Here is a 16,441-nt window from a genome sequence, read left to right as displayed (position 1 = left end):
TGAAACTCCAGGTTTATCTTTAAGGGATGTCCTTAGAGCCAGCAGGACCTGGACTGTCCTGCCCAGTGTCAGGCACACAGTTGGTATATAATAAATGTAGGCTGAATTTTAAAATGAAGGAGCCAAGGATAGGAATGTAGCTCAGTGGTAGAGTGGTTGCCCAGCAGTACTGGATCCTGGGTTCAACATCCAGCAAAGGAGAAGGAGGAGGAAGGAGGAGGAAGGAGGAGGAAGGAGGAGGAAGGAGGAGGAGGAGGAGGAGGAGGAGGAGGAGGAAACAGCAGTGGTATGATAGTAAATGTGGACCAATGGATTTTGGGAGTGGAAGGACAACATTTTTTAATTTCTGTGATGTCAATACACCCCACATGGTTGGCAGTGGGGACCTCATCAAGCTTAAAAAGAAAGGGATACTTGTGAAGTTATACAGACAGCTGCTACAACAGCCTGATGGTTCCAGTCAAAGCTAGCTACATGCTCAGACCAGAAGTATGGTATCAATTCATGTTAGCCTATATGAACCAGTTTATCCTTTAAAGCCAACAATGAAAATGAACTTTTTTTTATCACTTTGAAGTGACCAACTTCTAAACCAATGATTTTTCCCCCTACTTTTCTCCTTGAAAGAATATTGGAGCAAACTAGATTCCTTTCTTTCTTTCCCTCTTTCTTTCTTTTTTTCTTTTTTTTCTTTGTCTTTTTTTGGCTGGTTCTGGGACTTGAACTCTAGGCCTGCGCACTGTCCCTGAGCTTTTGTGCTCAAGGCTAGCACTGTACCACTTGAGCCACAGCTTCATTTCTGGCTTTTTTTTTTTCTCTTGTAGTTTAGTAGATATAAGAGTCTCATAGACTTTCCTGCCTAGGTTGGCTTTAGATAGTGATCCTTAAATCTCAGCCTCCTGAGTAGCTAAGACTGAAGGCATGAGCCAAGGCATGGCTTGGCTTGGATGTCTTACTTTCAAAATAATATATACCACTTGGGAGAGTAAGATCTGAGGATTGCAGTTCAAAGCCAGCACAGGTAGAAAATTCCTTGAGACTCTTAACTTCAATTACCCCCTGAAAAGCCAGAAGTAGAGCTAAGCACCATCCTTGAGCAAAAAAAGCTAAGGGAGGGCTGGGAAGTTGGCTCAGTGGTAGAGTGCTTGCCTTGCATGCCTGAGGCCCTGGGTTCAAGTCCTCAGCACCACATAAGCAAAAAGAAAAAAGCCGGAAGTGGTGCTGTGGCTCAAGTGGTAGAACGCTAGCCTTGAGCTGAAGAGCTGAGGCACAGCGCCCAGGCCCAGAGTTCAGGCCCCACAACTGGACCCAAAAAAAAAAAAACTCTAAGGATAGTTCCTAGGGATAGGCCCAGGCCCTGAGTTCAAGCCCAGACCAAGCATACAGGTAAAGCTCAGTGATAGTATCATTACCTACTTTGCATGAAGCTTTGGGTTCAATCCTCAGCGTCAAAAAAACAAAACAAAAAAAATAGCATTTTGGTATTTTTAGATCCACAAGGAATGAAGAAATTATTCCACACACCTTTGGAGTAGATCTGTCACTTCCTCAGTTATACTGAATGTGACTTTTACAAAGTTTGAGGTAGAATTGTTGAGACTTAAGTTCCACAGAGCCCTGTGTACAGGTTCCAGGTTTGTACAGGTTCCAGGTTCCAGGTCAGCCAGGTCTAACAGTTTGTGAGATTCAGACCCAAGAAACAAATTAGGAATAGTTATTTACAGCTGTGGTCCCAACTACTTGAGGGGGAGGGGGTATAAGGAAAAGTATCAACTTCTAAGGCTCACCTGAGCAAAAGGCAAGAGACCATACCTGTAATACTGGGCTGGTGGTATGATTCAGTGGTAGACCACCTCTCTAGGAAGCACAAAGTCCTGAGTTCAAACACCAGTGCTGAAATTAAACACATACCATATGAGCCAGCCATTCTACTCCTAGGTATTTACCCAAGAGAAATTAAGTGCTACAACTCCACAAAAATCTACTCATGAATATTCTTAGCAGCTTGATTTGTAACAACCCCAAACTTAGTCCAAATGCCCATCTCAGATAAGTGGGAAAACTAATTGTAGTTTTTAAATAGTAGCTTTTAAATGTTAATTATACCTTAGTAAAGGTGTTAAAACAACAACAAAACCCCCAGGGTTCTGGCTCTCTCCCAGAAGACTCGGTTTCACAGGCCCAGAATGGTTTTCTGCATCAGTACTTTGTTTCTCATTTTGGTTTCTTAAGACAGAGTCTTGCTATGTAGCCCTGGTTACCTGAAACTCACGGTCCTCCTGCCTCAGCCTCCCTAGTGCAGGATTGTGCACATATATCACCATACCCAGCTCAGCCTTGGTACTATGGAGATGACCCCAAGAGATGTGTGGCCCTGGCTAAGAACCACTGCATGTCTTCTACTTGGAGTTTTTCCTTTGAAACACTAAGAGGATTAGGACTGATATTAAGAGGAATGAGGAAATAGAGGACAAGGAATCTAAGAGGGGAAAGTACAATGATTAATGAAGTCCATTTCTTTTGCCTTAAAAGACAGCAAAGTCAGAGAATAGCTGGCTCCACTAGGTGGCATCTGGACACTTCTCTTTAGCAAGATTTCCAGGGGCCTAGGAGAGACGCGTGTGAAAAGCGCAGGGCGGGTGGTGGGGACACTGCCATTGTTCCTTTGGTAGAGGAAGATATGCAAGCTTGTTGAAATAGAAAACAACCAACAGTTCAGAGAAAGTGTTGGGCAGGGCCCCTGTGCTCTCAGTCTGACTTCAGAGACTGAGGATATAAGATGATTGCAATGTTTGTGTTATTGCAGGTACTAGAGTACAAGGAGCAGAGCCATTTATTTGGGGACTAAGTAGCTCCTCAAAAGAAAATCAATAAAGTTCACAAGGAAAAGCTGAATGTCTTACACTGTAGCACTGAGTAGAAATCAGGGTCCCTGCTGGATGAGCTTGCAGCCAGCCTTCCCTCCTCCATCAAGGATGGCTTCCTATATTTTATACTTTGTTCCTCCCCAAGCTACATTCGCCTTGGGCCAGACAGCTGAAGGACACCGTGACAAAAGATCACAAAACCAGACTTCATGTTAGTGTGACTCGGTGCTCCCTGAGTGCTTCACATGACCACCAGCCTCTCTGCAAGGCTCAGTCACTCTCCTCATTCCTGTTGCCATCATCTGCCTGCAGCTGTGCTGACCCAAACGCAGAGCCAGAGCCAGTTTCTCAAGTGATCACACCTCTCCAGTCAACCTCTAAGGTCTCAAACTTAGGTGGCCTGATTTTGAGAACAGTCTGTGCTTCATCACCCTTTCTGCCGTGAGTTTTCAAGTCTTCTGACTGAATGCCTTCCCTCCTTAGAACACTTCCTCTGGATACCAGTGGTGAACAGGCCAGCCCTCTTTGCTCACAGTAGCAGCCAATGCTTCCAGATGCTCAATGTATTTATTCTACTAGGGTTTTCTGGCCTACCAGAAAAATTCTCAGATTCTCAAAGAGGGCCCACTGTGTGTGAGGCACCTGGGTACTCTCTGTTTCAGATCTGTTTTAGTCTTCTGCCATCCATTTCATGGCTCCTCTTTCTACCTTCTATTTTTCAATTGCTGAGAAATTATTTTTGTTGAGTGCTGAGTTAATTTAAAATTTTATAACTACTAGTAAGTACAAATTATTATAACCTGGTGAGCACCTGTGAACCCACCACCAGGTGAAGAAAAATCACATTACCATCACTCCAGGGTCCCTACCTATCCCACCCTAAATCCTTTTTCTCTGACCTCCAAGGCGAACACTCTGCTGAAATTTGTATTTATCATTCACTGGCATTTCTGGATACATTTTCTACATATGTTTGATCTATATACAACATATTGCTTAGCTTGGTTTATTTTTAAACTTCTATCAATTGATTCATAGAGACAGACAATATTTTGTTTTTATTTTTGTTTTCTTGGTCAGTCATGGGGCTTGAAATCAAAGCCTGGGCACTGTCCCTGAGCTGTTTTGATCAAGGCTAGTGCTCTACCACTTTCTGCCACAGCTCCACTTCGGATTTTCTGGTAGTTAATTGGAGATAAGAGTCTCACAGACCTTCCTGGCTGGGCTGGCTTTGAACTACTACCCTCAGATCTCAGCCTCCTGAATAGCTAGGATTACAGGCATGAGCCACCGATGCCTGGATTAATATTAAATTCTTCTTCTTTTTTTTTTTGCTGGCCGTGGGGCCTGAACTCTAGGTCTGGGCGCTGTCCCTGAGCTCTTCAGCTCAAGGCTAGCTCTCTACCACTTGAGCCACAGCGCCATTTCCAGCCTTTTCTGCTTATGTGGTGCTGAGGAATCAAACCCAGGGCCTCATGCATGCAAGGCAAGCACTCTACCACTGAGCTACCTTCCCAGCCCTAATATTAAATTCTTGACAGAAGAGAAGGTAAGACAAGAAGGTTAATGAGTGAGTATGATCATGATACATTATATTACTATGAAAATGTCATAGCCAAACAAATTGTTTGGTACCATTAATATAGACTAGTTCAAAAGTAATTTCTTTAAAAAGGCTAGGTACAGTGTCTCACATCTATAATCCTAGCTTCTTGGGAGGCATAGATGGGAAAGACTGTGGTTTGAGACTAGCCTAAGAAAAAAGTTAGCAATGGGGCTGGGAAGGTGGCTCAGTGGTAGAGTGCTTGCCTAGCATGCATGAGGCCCTGGGTTCGATTCCTCAGCACCACATAAGCAAAAAAAAAAAAAAAGCCGGAAGTGGCGCTGTGGCTCAAGTGGTAGAGAGCTAGCCTTGAGCTGAAGAGCTGAGGGACAGCACCCAGGCCCAGAGTTCAGGCCCCACGACCGCACACAAAAAAAAAAAAAAAAAAAAGAAAGAAAGAAAAAGAAAAGAAAAAAGCAAGATTCAGTTTCAACAAGTTCCAACAAGTGAGGCAAGATGATCATGCCTGTTATCCCAGACATTGTGGACAGATAAGTAAAGGTTCTCTAAGAATAGCCACATGTAAAAGTGAGATCTTGTCTGAAAAATAACTAAAACCAAAACCAAACAAACTAGGGGCATGGCCCAGATAATAGAGTGCCAGCCTAGAAAGCATGTGGCCCTGAGTTCAAAATCTTACTACAGACTAAGAAAAAAATGCACACAAGAATTAGAAATACAGGGCTCAGTGGTAGAGCGCTTGCCTTGCATGCATGAGGCCCTGGGTTCGGTTCCTCAGCACCACATAAGCAGAAAAAAAAAGCCAGAAGTGGCACTGTGGCTCAAGTAGTAGAGAGCTAGCCTTGAGCTGAAGAGCTGAGGGACAGCGCCCAGGCCCAGAGTTCAAGCCCCACGACTGACCAAAAGAAAAACAGCATCAGCTCACTTATTGTAGAAACACAGCTTCTTATGGCAAACCTCTCCAGTTTCTACATGAGTAAATATCATAAACAAAAACATTTTACTAACAGGTTATACAAGATACTACTGGCTTTATTTGATTAAAAAAGTTTCTGGGGCTGGGAAGGTGGCTCAGTGGTAGAGTGCTTGCCTTGAGCTGAAGAGCTGTGGGACAGCGCCCAGGCCCAGAGTTCAGGTCCCACGACTGGACCCCCCCCCCTCCAAAAAAAAAGTTTCTGAGATTCACCTATTATTGTCCATCATTAAAATTCAGTGTAACATACCAGGTTTTAAAATTTCACCTACTCTTGATGCCATTTGGGCTGTTACCAGGGATTTCAATGATGCACAGTGCTGCTGAGAACATTCTTGGTGTATGTCTCATGGTGCACATTCACAAGAGTTGCTCCACAGCCGGGCGCTGGTGGCTCACGCCTGTAATCCTAGCTACTCAGGAGGCTGAGATCTGAGGATCGCGGTTCAAAGCCAGCCCGGGCAGGAGAGACCGTGAGACTCCTATCTCCAATAAACCACCAGAAAACCGGAAGTGGCGCTGTAGCTCAAGTGGTAGAGCGCTCGCCTTGAGCTGAAGAGCTGAGGGACAGTGCCCAGGCCCAGAGTTCAAGCCCCACGACCGACAAAAAAAAAAAAAAAACAAGAGTTGCTCCAGGAATGGAATTTCTAGTTCAGAGCAAGAAACATTTAAATTACCAAGATAATTCCAACCTACTTTCCAAAACCAATGTTCCAGTTTACACTCCAGTGATCGCTGATGGTTTTCTTGAACTACATCTTCATCACATTTAATTTGTCTAGTGTCTTAGTTTTTATCACGCTGGTTGGTATAAAATGGGATTTCTTTATATATTTTTTTTCACAAGATTGTCAGGGAGGCAGAATACATTCATGTTTGTTGACCATGTTGTAGGCTCTTTGGTAAAGAATAAGGTTACAGATATTATTTTGCTTGCAGCATGCCCCTGATGTTTCCTCAGTCCTAAACAGTGTTTAAGATTAGAACATTGCCCAGGAGCTGCAGAAGAATCAGGAAGGCAAGAAAGAACCTTAATAGTGAAGTGGCTTAGCAAAACATTTAAATACACCTCAAGTCATGAGGTAGGAACACTGGATAAAGCCACTCACCTAAACACTGACAAGACTTGTGAAAGAGGTGAGGCCAGTGGCTGCATAAAGGTCAAACGCTGTTAGGGACTGGGATTGCTGGATGGAAAGAAATTGGATCCTCCCCCAAATGGTTTGTCCAAGGTGTGGGACAAGCTACACCTGAGCATTTGAGCCTCTTTATCCTTCCCAGTTTAACCTTGATACTGGGAGTGGGCTCTACAGAGAGGCGAGGGTCATTAGCTCAATCACCAGTCCCACGTGTGGATCATGCCGTTGTTATTAAGGTTTTTCAATCCCCCCTCCTCTAGGGAAGTCGCTAGGGGCTTTCCTGTTGAGGCTAACTAACAGAAGCTGGACTTCAAGAACAGAAATCTTGGTCTAGAATTGTTTCTGCCTTTTCTTTCTAGGTACTCCATTCCTAAGCAGCGGCCCCTCCTCGCCGCCTGCAGCCCCACGGTCCCTCAAAACGACTGTCAGATGGGTCTGCCAAGGCAGTCTAGCTCAACAGCACTCAGGATCCAGGCCAACTCTGTCCTGCGGGCAGCCGGCTCTCACAGTGAAAGAGTCCTCACCACACACCCCTAACATGCCCGGCTCGGCCACCGCTCGGGCCTGTGTTACTAGACCTGCAAGCCTCTTCCTTGGGTCAAAAGCTACAGAGCGAGGTGCAAAGACATAGCACCCGGAGAGAGCGAGCCTCCGGCCATCGCAGCCTCCACCTCTCCATCTCCTCCCCCCGACTCACGAAGCCCTTCAGCCTCAGCTGGGAGCGAGGGAACCAGGGACTCCCGCGCCCTGGCGGCGGCCCGAGTGGCGCGTCACGTGACCACGCCGGAACCAAGGAGGCGGGGCCAAACGCCCAGGACACCGCCCAGTCGCCTAGCAACGTCCCATCGCCCAGCCATGTCGTCGGTCAGCAGCCGGGAGCTTCAAGCTAAGGAGTATTTGGAAAAACATCGGCTCATGGATGTGCTGAACTATCTCACTAGCATGCTCCTCTTTAACAAGCCGGGTAACAGTCTTCTAATTGATTTTAATCTTCTAGTTTCCTTCCTGTGCTAAGTAGTCCCAGAAATCCCCCGGGCCGGCTCTGTGTCCCGAACCCACTGCTTCCCTCTTAAACACCACGTCCTCCCCTCTCACTCGGGACCCTGCCTCTGGGCATTAAAAGTATTAAAGGTACGTGTGTGGTGTGTGTGTGTGTGTGTGTGTGTGTGTGTGTGTGTGTGTGGCATTAAAAGTATTAAAGGTACGTGTGGGGTGTGTGTGTGTGTGTGTGTGTGTGTGTGTGGTGTGTGTGTGTGCTGGGACGTGAACACAGGACCTGGCTGCTGTTCTTGAGCTCTTTCTACTCAAGGATGGCACTCTACCACTGGAGCTACAGCTCTATTTCCAGCTTTTTGATGCTTAATTTAAAATAAGAATCTCCTGGCTTTCCTGCCCCAGCTTGCATTGAACTGCGATCTTCATATCTCAGTCTTCTGAGTGACTAGGATTAGAGGTGTGAGCCACCGGTGGCCGGGTTAAAAGTACTTTTTTGTTTGCTTTTGCTTTTGTTTTGTCAGTAATGGAGTTTGGACACAGGCCTCAGGCTTGCTAGGCTGGCGGTCTCCTATATTTAGCCACACCCTTGGGCCTAGAGTTCTTGAGATCCACTCTTTTCGTGCCAGCTCCCGGTCAGTGTGGAGGATAGTGCTAGGTTCTTGTGGAAGGGACAGAAGCTCCGGAGGTGGGGAGCCTGCCTTAGTATTGTGACATAGAATCCAGTGTCACTTGGTTTGTTTTTTTTTTTTTGGTGGGGGGGGTCCGGTCATGGGGCCTGAACTCTTGGCCTGGGCGCTGTCTCTCAGCTCTTCAGCTCAAGGCTAGCACTCTATCACTTGAGCCACAGCGCCACTTCCAGCTTTTTTCTTTTTGCTTATGTGGTGCTGAGGAATCGAACCCAGGGCCTCATGCATGCAAGGCAAGCGCTCTACCACTGAGCCACCTTCCCAGTCCCATAACCTAGTGTCACTTGGGATAAGACGCTTAAATCCAAGGCCTCTTCCTCTGGAAAATTGTGACAATAATAGTTTACATCTGGTGGGAGCCTGGGGAAGATTAAATGAATAATATATAAATCAGCCTGGTGCCTGGTAAGCAGCAGACTACACTGGCTACTTCTGCATTCAAAGAAGTTTTAATTCAGCAAGGGAACTAAATATGAACAAAAAATCCAAAAACAAAAAGAAAAGAACACAAAATAAGAACAAAAAATCCGCCAGGCGCCAGTGGCTCACGCCTGTAATCCTAGCTACTCAGGAGACTGAGATCTGAGGATCGTGGTTCAAAGCCAGCCCCGGGGGTTGGGAAGGTGGCTCAATGGTAGAGCGCTTGCCTTGCATGCATGAGGCCCTGGGTTCGATTCCTCAGCACCACATAAGCAAAAAGAAAAAAGCTGGAAGTGGCGCTGTGGCTCAAGTGGTAGAACGCTAGCCTTGAGCTGAAGAGCTGAGGGACAGCACCCAGGCCCAGAGTTCAGGCCCACGACTGGACCCCAAAAAAAAACAAAAACAAAAACAAAAACGCCAGTCCAGGCAGGAAAGTCCATGAGACTCTTATCTCCAATAGAAAACCGAGACTCACTCTCACTCTATTTTTCTCTCTCTCACACACACACACTCCTACCTTCCTTGTGCACACACACACACACACACCCCTACCTTCAAATAATAAAGAAAAAAAAAAAAGAAAAGAAAACCAAAAGTGGCGCTGTGGCTCAAGCGGTAGAGAGCTTGCCTTGAGCTGAAGAGCTGAGGGACAGCGCCCAAGCCCAGAGTTCAGGCCCCATGATCAACAACAACAAAAAAAGAACAAAAAATCCAAAACCAAAAATAAAAGTTATTTCTCCAAATATGCTTTCCATTAAAGATGTCATATCTCCTTAAATTAATCTACTTTCATTTACTTTATTTATTTATTTACTTATTATTTTTGGCTCTCTTGTGGTTTGAATTCAGGACCTTACACTTGCTAATCAAGTGTTCTACTATGGTACCACACCTCCAGTCTTTCTTGTGCCCGTTCTTTTCTTACTGTGCCTGGACTTTGCCTATTTTAGGCTTCCTGTTGCAGCTGCAATGTCAAGTACATAGCACTATGTCCTGTTTCTTCTGTTGAGATGGGTCTCATAGACTTTTTGGCCCTGGCTGTCCTGAAACTTCAATAGACTCCTTTATAGCTAAAATGATAGGCCCATACCACCATGCCCTGCTACTGGCAGAAGTCTTGTGAACTTACTTGTCTTGGTTGATCTTGAACTACAATCCTCTACATCTCATCCTCACAAATAGCTAGATTACAGGCACCAGCTATGTGTGCCTACGTAGTCTACAAGCTTTAAATGTAGCACAGTTAGCCAGGCACCAGTGGCTCATGCCTGTAATTCTAGCTACTTAGTAGGCTGAGATCTAAGGATCATGGTTTGAAGATAGCCCAGGCAGAAAAGTCCATGAAACTGGTATCTCCAATTAATCACCAAAAACTGGAAGTGGAGCTATGACTCAAATGAGCCAATGAAGTAATCTGTAGGAAATACTTGGTATAATAACATACCCATAGAATGGCTTGATAAATTTTAGCTTTTATTATTGTTAAGATGTTAACTTCAATTTTATCTTCCTTGAAGAACTAAACTGTTGAGGTCCACATCTGTAATTCCAGCTATTCATGGATGATTTTGAATTTGAGGCAGCCCAGGGAAAATTAGAAAGACCCTATCTCAATAAAACACATAGCTGGGTGCTGGGTGCTCATGCCTGTAACCCTAGCTCCTCAGGAGGCTGAGATCTGAAGATCATGGTTCAAAGCCAGCCTGGACAGCAAAGCCCATGAGACTCTTCATCTCCAATTAGCCACCAGAAAACCAGAAGTGGAGCTATGGCTCAAAGTGGTAGAGCACTAGACTTGAGCATAAGAGCTAAGGGACAAATGCCCATACCCAGAGTTCAATCCCCACAACTGACCACAAAAAAAAAAAAAAGAAGTAATCCCTCACCTACAGTGGGAGTTATAGTCCAGGGACCCCTGCAATAAGTGAAAATACACAAAGTAGCAGCATTATATTTATATTTATTTATTTAGTCAGTCATAGGGCTTATTTGAGTTCAGGCCCCATGACCGGACCAAAAAAAAAAAAACAACTTTCCCACACTTTTTTTTTTTTGGGTCCTGTCGTGGGACCTGAACTCTGGGCCTGGGTACTGTCCCTCAGCTCTTCAGCTCAAGGCTAGCACTCTACCACTTGAGCCACAGCACCACTTCCGGCTTTTTTCTTATGTGGTGCTGAGGAATCGAACCCAGGGCCTCATGCATGCAAGGCAAGCGCTCTACCACTGAGCCACCTTCCCAGCCCTCCCATACTCTTTATAAACACTTCATATGATCTTAAACACTTTCTTTTTTTTCCTTTTTTTTTTTTGGTCTGGTCGTGGGATCTGAACTCTGGGCCTGGGCGTTGCCCTCAGCTCTTCAGCTCAAGGCTAGTGCTCTACCACTTGAGCCACATCACCACTTCTGGCTTTTTTCATTTTGCTTATGTGGTGCTGCGGAATCGAACCCAGGGCCTCAGGCATGCAAGGCAAGCACTCTACCACTGAGCCACCTTCCCAGCCCCGATCTTAAACACTTTCTATACTCTTAAACCTATAATTTTAACAACATACAAAATTCTGTATGTGTACTCACCAGCGAAGTTTACTACAACTTCAAGATCATTAATTATGTAACTGTATAGTACTGAGTGATAAAGGTGATGATAATGAGATGCATCTACTACACAGCCAAGAACATTCCAGCTCTTCTGAAGGTACTACTTCATCAGGCCCTTCATCAGGTGGTACAGTATCTTCACCCTGGGCTATAACTTCTATTTCTCTAAAGGGGTAGGCATAAATAATCTCTTCATCTGAGTGATGAACATAGTTATGAGGAGTTGCTGGCTTTGCTTTTTCTTCTGAGTGAGAAGGTTTTTATAAACTGACAGGCCACCTTCGATTGTATTTATGAAGTGCAATGAACGAAGCATCTGGGCACCCCATTCTTCAGCCACTCGCTGAAGTGCTTTGGCCATTCTGTCTAGTTTGCAAGATGATCATGTGTTAGGCTAACCTCTTCTCCAACCCATAGTTCATCTTATTTCTCTCCTCTTCTTCACTTGCTGACTTCATCTCATCCATGTTAAAACTTGTTCAGGCTTATAGCCCCCTTCTTTGATGATGGATTTGAACATGTTCACATACGCCTTGGCTCCAGCTTTATCTGCAGAGGCAGCTTCTCCATGTAGAGAAACACTTCTTTTTTGTCGGTCGTGAGGCTTGAACTCTGGGCCTGTGTGCTGTCCCTGAGCTCTTCAGCTCAAGACTAATGCTCAAAAACTTGAGCCATAGTGCCACTTCTGGTTTTCTGGTGGTTTATTGGAGATATGAGTCTCACAGACTTTTCTGCTCCGGCTGGCTTTGAACTGCAATCCTCAGATCTCAGCCTCCTGAGTAGCTACGATTATAGGCCACCAATGCCCTGTGAGAAACACTCAAGTCCAAAGCATCTTTGAAATTTGTCAAACCAGCCTTTGCTAGTACTGAATGGGGTTGGTCTGGTGGGAGAAGCTTCTATATTATCGTTGTCCATCCTGGTCACCATCGTGAATGTCCCTGCTTTCCACAAAACTATCATAAAGTTTCTTGGCCTTCATCTAGATGGTGTTGGTATCCAACAATATTATTCTTCCTGCAGTCATTTATCCACAGGATCCATGCTCACAATGTCCTTATTGCGGACAGTGACCACCCTCTTTGCAGTCTTGTTAAAAGTCATCATTACCACAGACCTAATATTCTTGTCTTTCTTTATGTAGCCAACAATAGAATCATTGATCCCATAATGGTGGCCTACTAGCCGAATCGCTTTTGCTTTCCTTTAACATGTCACCCTTTCTTTGGCAAGCTTCTTTCCTCTGGCACTTGGGTTCACTGCCAGAAGCCTTAGAAGGCACAGAATGTTTGGGTGGCATCATAGGGCTTGAAATCAATTCAAACTTCTATGAAAATTTCACAAGAACGTAACACCGCAGAGCAATACTATGCACAGTGATCAGACATTGATGTGAAGTGGACAAGGAGAGATACTGAACTTATGTGCACAGTGCAGGAGAGCAAAAAGCCCAGTGCTACCTTCACTGAGGCCATCAGCGCCCAGGATAACAGCGCCCATTCCATTGGCCAACAGCGTGCCATGTATAATCTCACACCGGCAAACCTGTGCCAGTGGTAGTGGAGTACTGCTGTTCCAGTATGTACAGCATAGTGTTTGTTCATCTGCTGATGAAATATATACTGTATTTTACTTCGATTTAATATTCTTTTTTTGAATTAAAATTTTTTATATTTTTGTTGTTTTAAGCAGAAATAAATGTAAGCAGAAATAAATAATAAATATTATATACCTATATATTACAACATCCCACGATATAGCAAAAACTCAGCAATACATACATATATATGTGTGTGTGTGTGTGTGTATATATATATATATATATAAAACCTGTGATACAGTGAAGCCATAAGTGAACCAGGTTATAGTGAGGAGCAACTGTGGCTTGGACCCACATGCCTAGCAAGGGTGAGGCACTAGGTTCAATCCTTAGTGCCAAACAAAAACCTGATGGTCATTATCAGCTGGTATTTATGTAATGTATACGATTATGTAATGTATATGATTTTCCTTTCATGTTTTAAAAATCTTTCCTGTCAGCCAGTAGGTCATGCCTGTAATTCTAGCTTCTCAGGAGGTTGGGATCTGAGGACTGAGGTTCAAAGGCAGCCCAGGCAAGAAAGTCTGTGAGACTCCTCTCCAGTTTCTGTTGATATAAGCATTTCAAGACCCACACATTATGTATTTATTTGTTATTTCTGTACTGGTCCTGGTCCTATGGCTTGATCTCAGGGCCTGGGCTGAGATATGAGGATGATAATTCAAAGACAGCCCAGGCAGCAAAGTCTAAGAGACTCTTAGATCCAATTAGCTATCAAAAAGCTAGATGTGGAGCTGTGGCTCAAGTAGTAGAGCATTAGCCTTAAGCAAAACAAACAAACCCAACAACAACAAAAAACACCTCAGGGAGAGTGCCCAGATCCTGTGTGAGAACCAGCAAAAAAAAAAAAAAGCATAAAAATGCTTACAACAGAAAAATTTTAAAGCAGCATCCATATCCCTAGTATGTAGTACCTTGAACATAGATGTTAATTGTTAAATAATTACTCTCACTTGTGACATAGTATTTCAAAAAGACTTGAACTTTTCTTTTGCAGAAAAGCCAAGGGAATTTTTAATATCTCTGTTGGAACGTATAAGAATTGCTAAAGTGACAGGTATAGCTTTTCCTTACTTCATGGATAACACCAACATCACAGCCATGTTTGAGATGCTGGATGCTGCAGGCAGAGGCAGCATATCTGTTGTACAGTACAAAGAAGGTCAGTCTTCTACAAATGAAAGCAACAGCCTATGGTCATTCCATAAAAGACTTTCCTAGCAGAAAATAATCACTTTGTAAATTTTCATTTTTTTCTCATTCTTACTTATACAGCCCTGAAAACCTTGGGACTGAGCTATGAAGATGTTTTAGAGGTTGAGGGCCGTGTGGTAACTTTGGAAAAATTCAAGAGTGAAGTGTAAGTTTATGTTCTATCTAATGAATATTTTAACAACACAGTATGACTTTGTAGGAATGCTAATAGCACTAGAAATAGGTTACTGTCTTTTTATATGTGTGCTGGTACTGGGACTTAAACTTAAGAGCCTGGGCACTGTCCCTGAGCTTTTGTTGTGACTAGTGCTCTACCACTTGAGTCACAGCTCCATTTTCAGCTTTTTTTGGTGCTTAATTGAAGATTAGAGTCTCACAGACTTTCCTGCTCAGGCTGTCTTTAAAGTAGCTAGGATTGGGCTGGGAAGGTGATTCAGTGGTAGAATGCTTGCCGTGCATGCATGAGGCCCTCAGTACCACATAAGCAGAAAAAGCTGGAAGTGGTGCTGTAGCTCAAGTGTTAGAGCACTACCTTGAGCTGAAGAGCTGAGGGACAGCGCCCAGGCCCAGAATTCAGGCCCCAAAACCGACCAAAAAAAAAAAAAAAAAAGTAGCAAGGATTACAAATGTAAGTTACCAGCACCCAGCTAGGTTCCTGTCTTTTGACAAAAACATTTCATTCGCTCTAAACTTTAAACAACTAGAAAGTGAGGCCAGGGAAGGCTCCTCTGGGAATAGGGGGAATGGGGAATACTGGAATAAGAGGAAGTTCCAGAGGCAGCTTCATTCTCATTGGAACACCTCAACAATTTTCAAAGGATGAGGAGAAAAAAACCTACTGTACCAGACACAGTAGTTGGAAAATCTTTGTATAAAATAGAGTAATAGAGTTTATCTCAAAGTATTCCTCAAAAATATTTATTGCAAACTAAATATTTATCAACAAGTATGGCTTATGTGCCAGCCTGACAGTTTTAGATTGGAGATATTACAGCATTGTAAGTACTAAATGTTGTACAAGAACAAAAACAAAATAAAACATTGAGATAGAATAACAGTCGATAGCTATAGAAAGTCTCCAGCTAATTTGGCTCAATTTGTTTAAAAAGTTTTACCATCTGAGGATTTATTAATCATGAAACCATTAATACAGTCCAAGACCAAGGAAAAGTTAGAAGAAAAAAAGGAAGATTAAGATTTTTGTCTCATCATCAGTGACACAAATATTAAGCAAAAATGTTTACAGTATTCCCTATCACAAGAAAGACTGGAACAGAGTGATCTGACCCAAAACAGGTTGCCATTGTTACATAAAAATGGAACTAGGAGGCATTCTAAATGGAAGGACATTAAAACAACACAAGAAACAATCCTAATTTCATCACCATTTTTTTTTTTTTTTTTTGGTTGTGGGGCTTAAACTCTGGGCCTGGAGGCTGTCCCTGAGCTCTTCAGCTCAAGGCTAGTGCTCTACCACTTGAGCCACAGCACCACTTCCGGTTTTCTGGTGGTTAATTTAAGAGTCTGACAGACTTTCCTGCTCTGGCTGGCTTTGAACTGTGATTCTCAGATCTCCGCGTGCTGAGTAGTAGCTAGGATTCTAGGCATGAGCCACCTGCGCCTGGCTTCATCACCATTTTACAATGTGTTTTCTTATGTCAATATTGTGAATTCCCAAACAGACTAAGAAACTTCAATTATATAGCTTGAATTCTTAAGTGATTAAAAAATGTTATTAGCTGTCTGGTAACTGAAATTTGATTATAATGTATTATCTTTGTTTTTATGTTTTCTTCTACATACATATTCAACACTTATATTTGTAAATAGAATCACTCAGAGTTTTCATAGCTTCTCAGTTTTCTGGTTTTGGTTTTCTTAGGAACAAGAGGACAGAGAAGATATGGTCGGCATTTAGACAAGATGTACCCAAGATAATGAACGACTCATAAAGTTTCCATTTGTTCAGTTTCATTAATTCTTTTTTTTTTTTTTTTTTGCCAGCCCTGGGGTTTGAACTCAAGACTAGCACTCTACCACTTGAGCCACTTCCAGCTTTTTCTGTTTATGTGGTACTGAGGAATCGAACCTAGGGCTTCATGCATGCCAGGCAAGCACTCTACCACTAAGCCATATTCCCAGCCCCCAGTTTCATTAATTCTTAATGTTATCATACAACTTGAAATACAACAGGCTTTCTCTTCATTAGAAAAACAACTGCCAAGTACTGGTGGTTCATGCCTGTAATCCAACAACTCAGGAGGCTGAGATTGAGGATTACAGTTCAAAGCCAGCCTGGGCAGGAAAGTCTGTGAGACTCATCTTCAGTTGACTACAAAAAAAGCAGGAAATGGAGCTGTGGCCCAAGGGGTAGAGCACTAG

The 16,441-nt window shown here is 43.6% G+C and overlaps 1 protein-coding gene across 1 annotated transcript; it reads left to right on the top strand.

Moving 5' to 3' along the window:
- The first annotated feature begins 7,395 nt into the window (after nucleotides 1-7,395).
- Efcab10 (EF-hand calcium binding domain 10) lies at nucleotides 7,396-16,075 on the top strand. Its single transcript, XM_042684742.1, has 4 exons — nucleotides 7,396-7,507; nucleotides 13,842-14,006; nucleotides 14,120-14,204; nucleotides 15,942-16,075. The coding sequence occupies exons 1-4, from the start codon at nucleotides 7,399-7,401 to the stop codon at nucleotides 16,009-16,011; spliced, it is 429 nt and encodes a 142-aa protein (XP_042540676.1). The 5' UTR covers nucleotides 7,396-7,398; the 3' UTR covers nucleotides 16,012-16,075.
- Nucleotides 16,076-16,441: the final 366 nt, after the last annotated feature.

The sequence above is a fragment of the Dipodomys spectabilis genome, unplaced genomic scaffold (assembly GCF_019054845.1).
Source record: "Dipodomys spectabilis isolate Male_0828 unplaced genomic scaffold, ASM1905484v1 ptg000089l, whole genome shotgun sequence".
Lineage (NCBI taxonomy): Eukaryota > Metazoa > Chordata > Mammalia > Rodentia > Heteromyidae > Dipodomys > Dipodomys spectabilis.
The sequence above is the reverse complement of the archived record's forward strand: the minus strand, read 5'-3'. Positions and strand labels throughout refer to the sequence as shown.

What these genes read in the sequence shown, in the direction of transcription:
- Efcab10 (XM_042684742.1), top strand. Translation starts at nt 7,399, where the DNA reads ATGTCGTCGGTCAGCAGCCGGGAGCTTCAAGCTAAGGAGTATTTGGAA. An exon ending in GCTCCTCTTTAACAAGCCGG is followed by an intron (nt 7,508 to 13,841) that starts GTAACAGTCTTC and finishes TTTCTTTTGCAG; the next exon opens with AAAAGCCAAGGGAATTTTTA. An exon ending in TGTTGTACAGTACAAAGAAG is followed by an intron (nt 14,007 to 14,119) that starts GTCAGTCTTCTA and finishes TTACTTATACAG; the next exon opens with CCCTGAAAACCTTGGGACTG.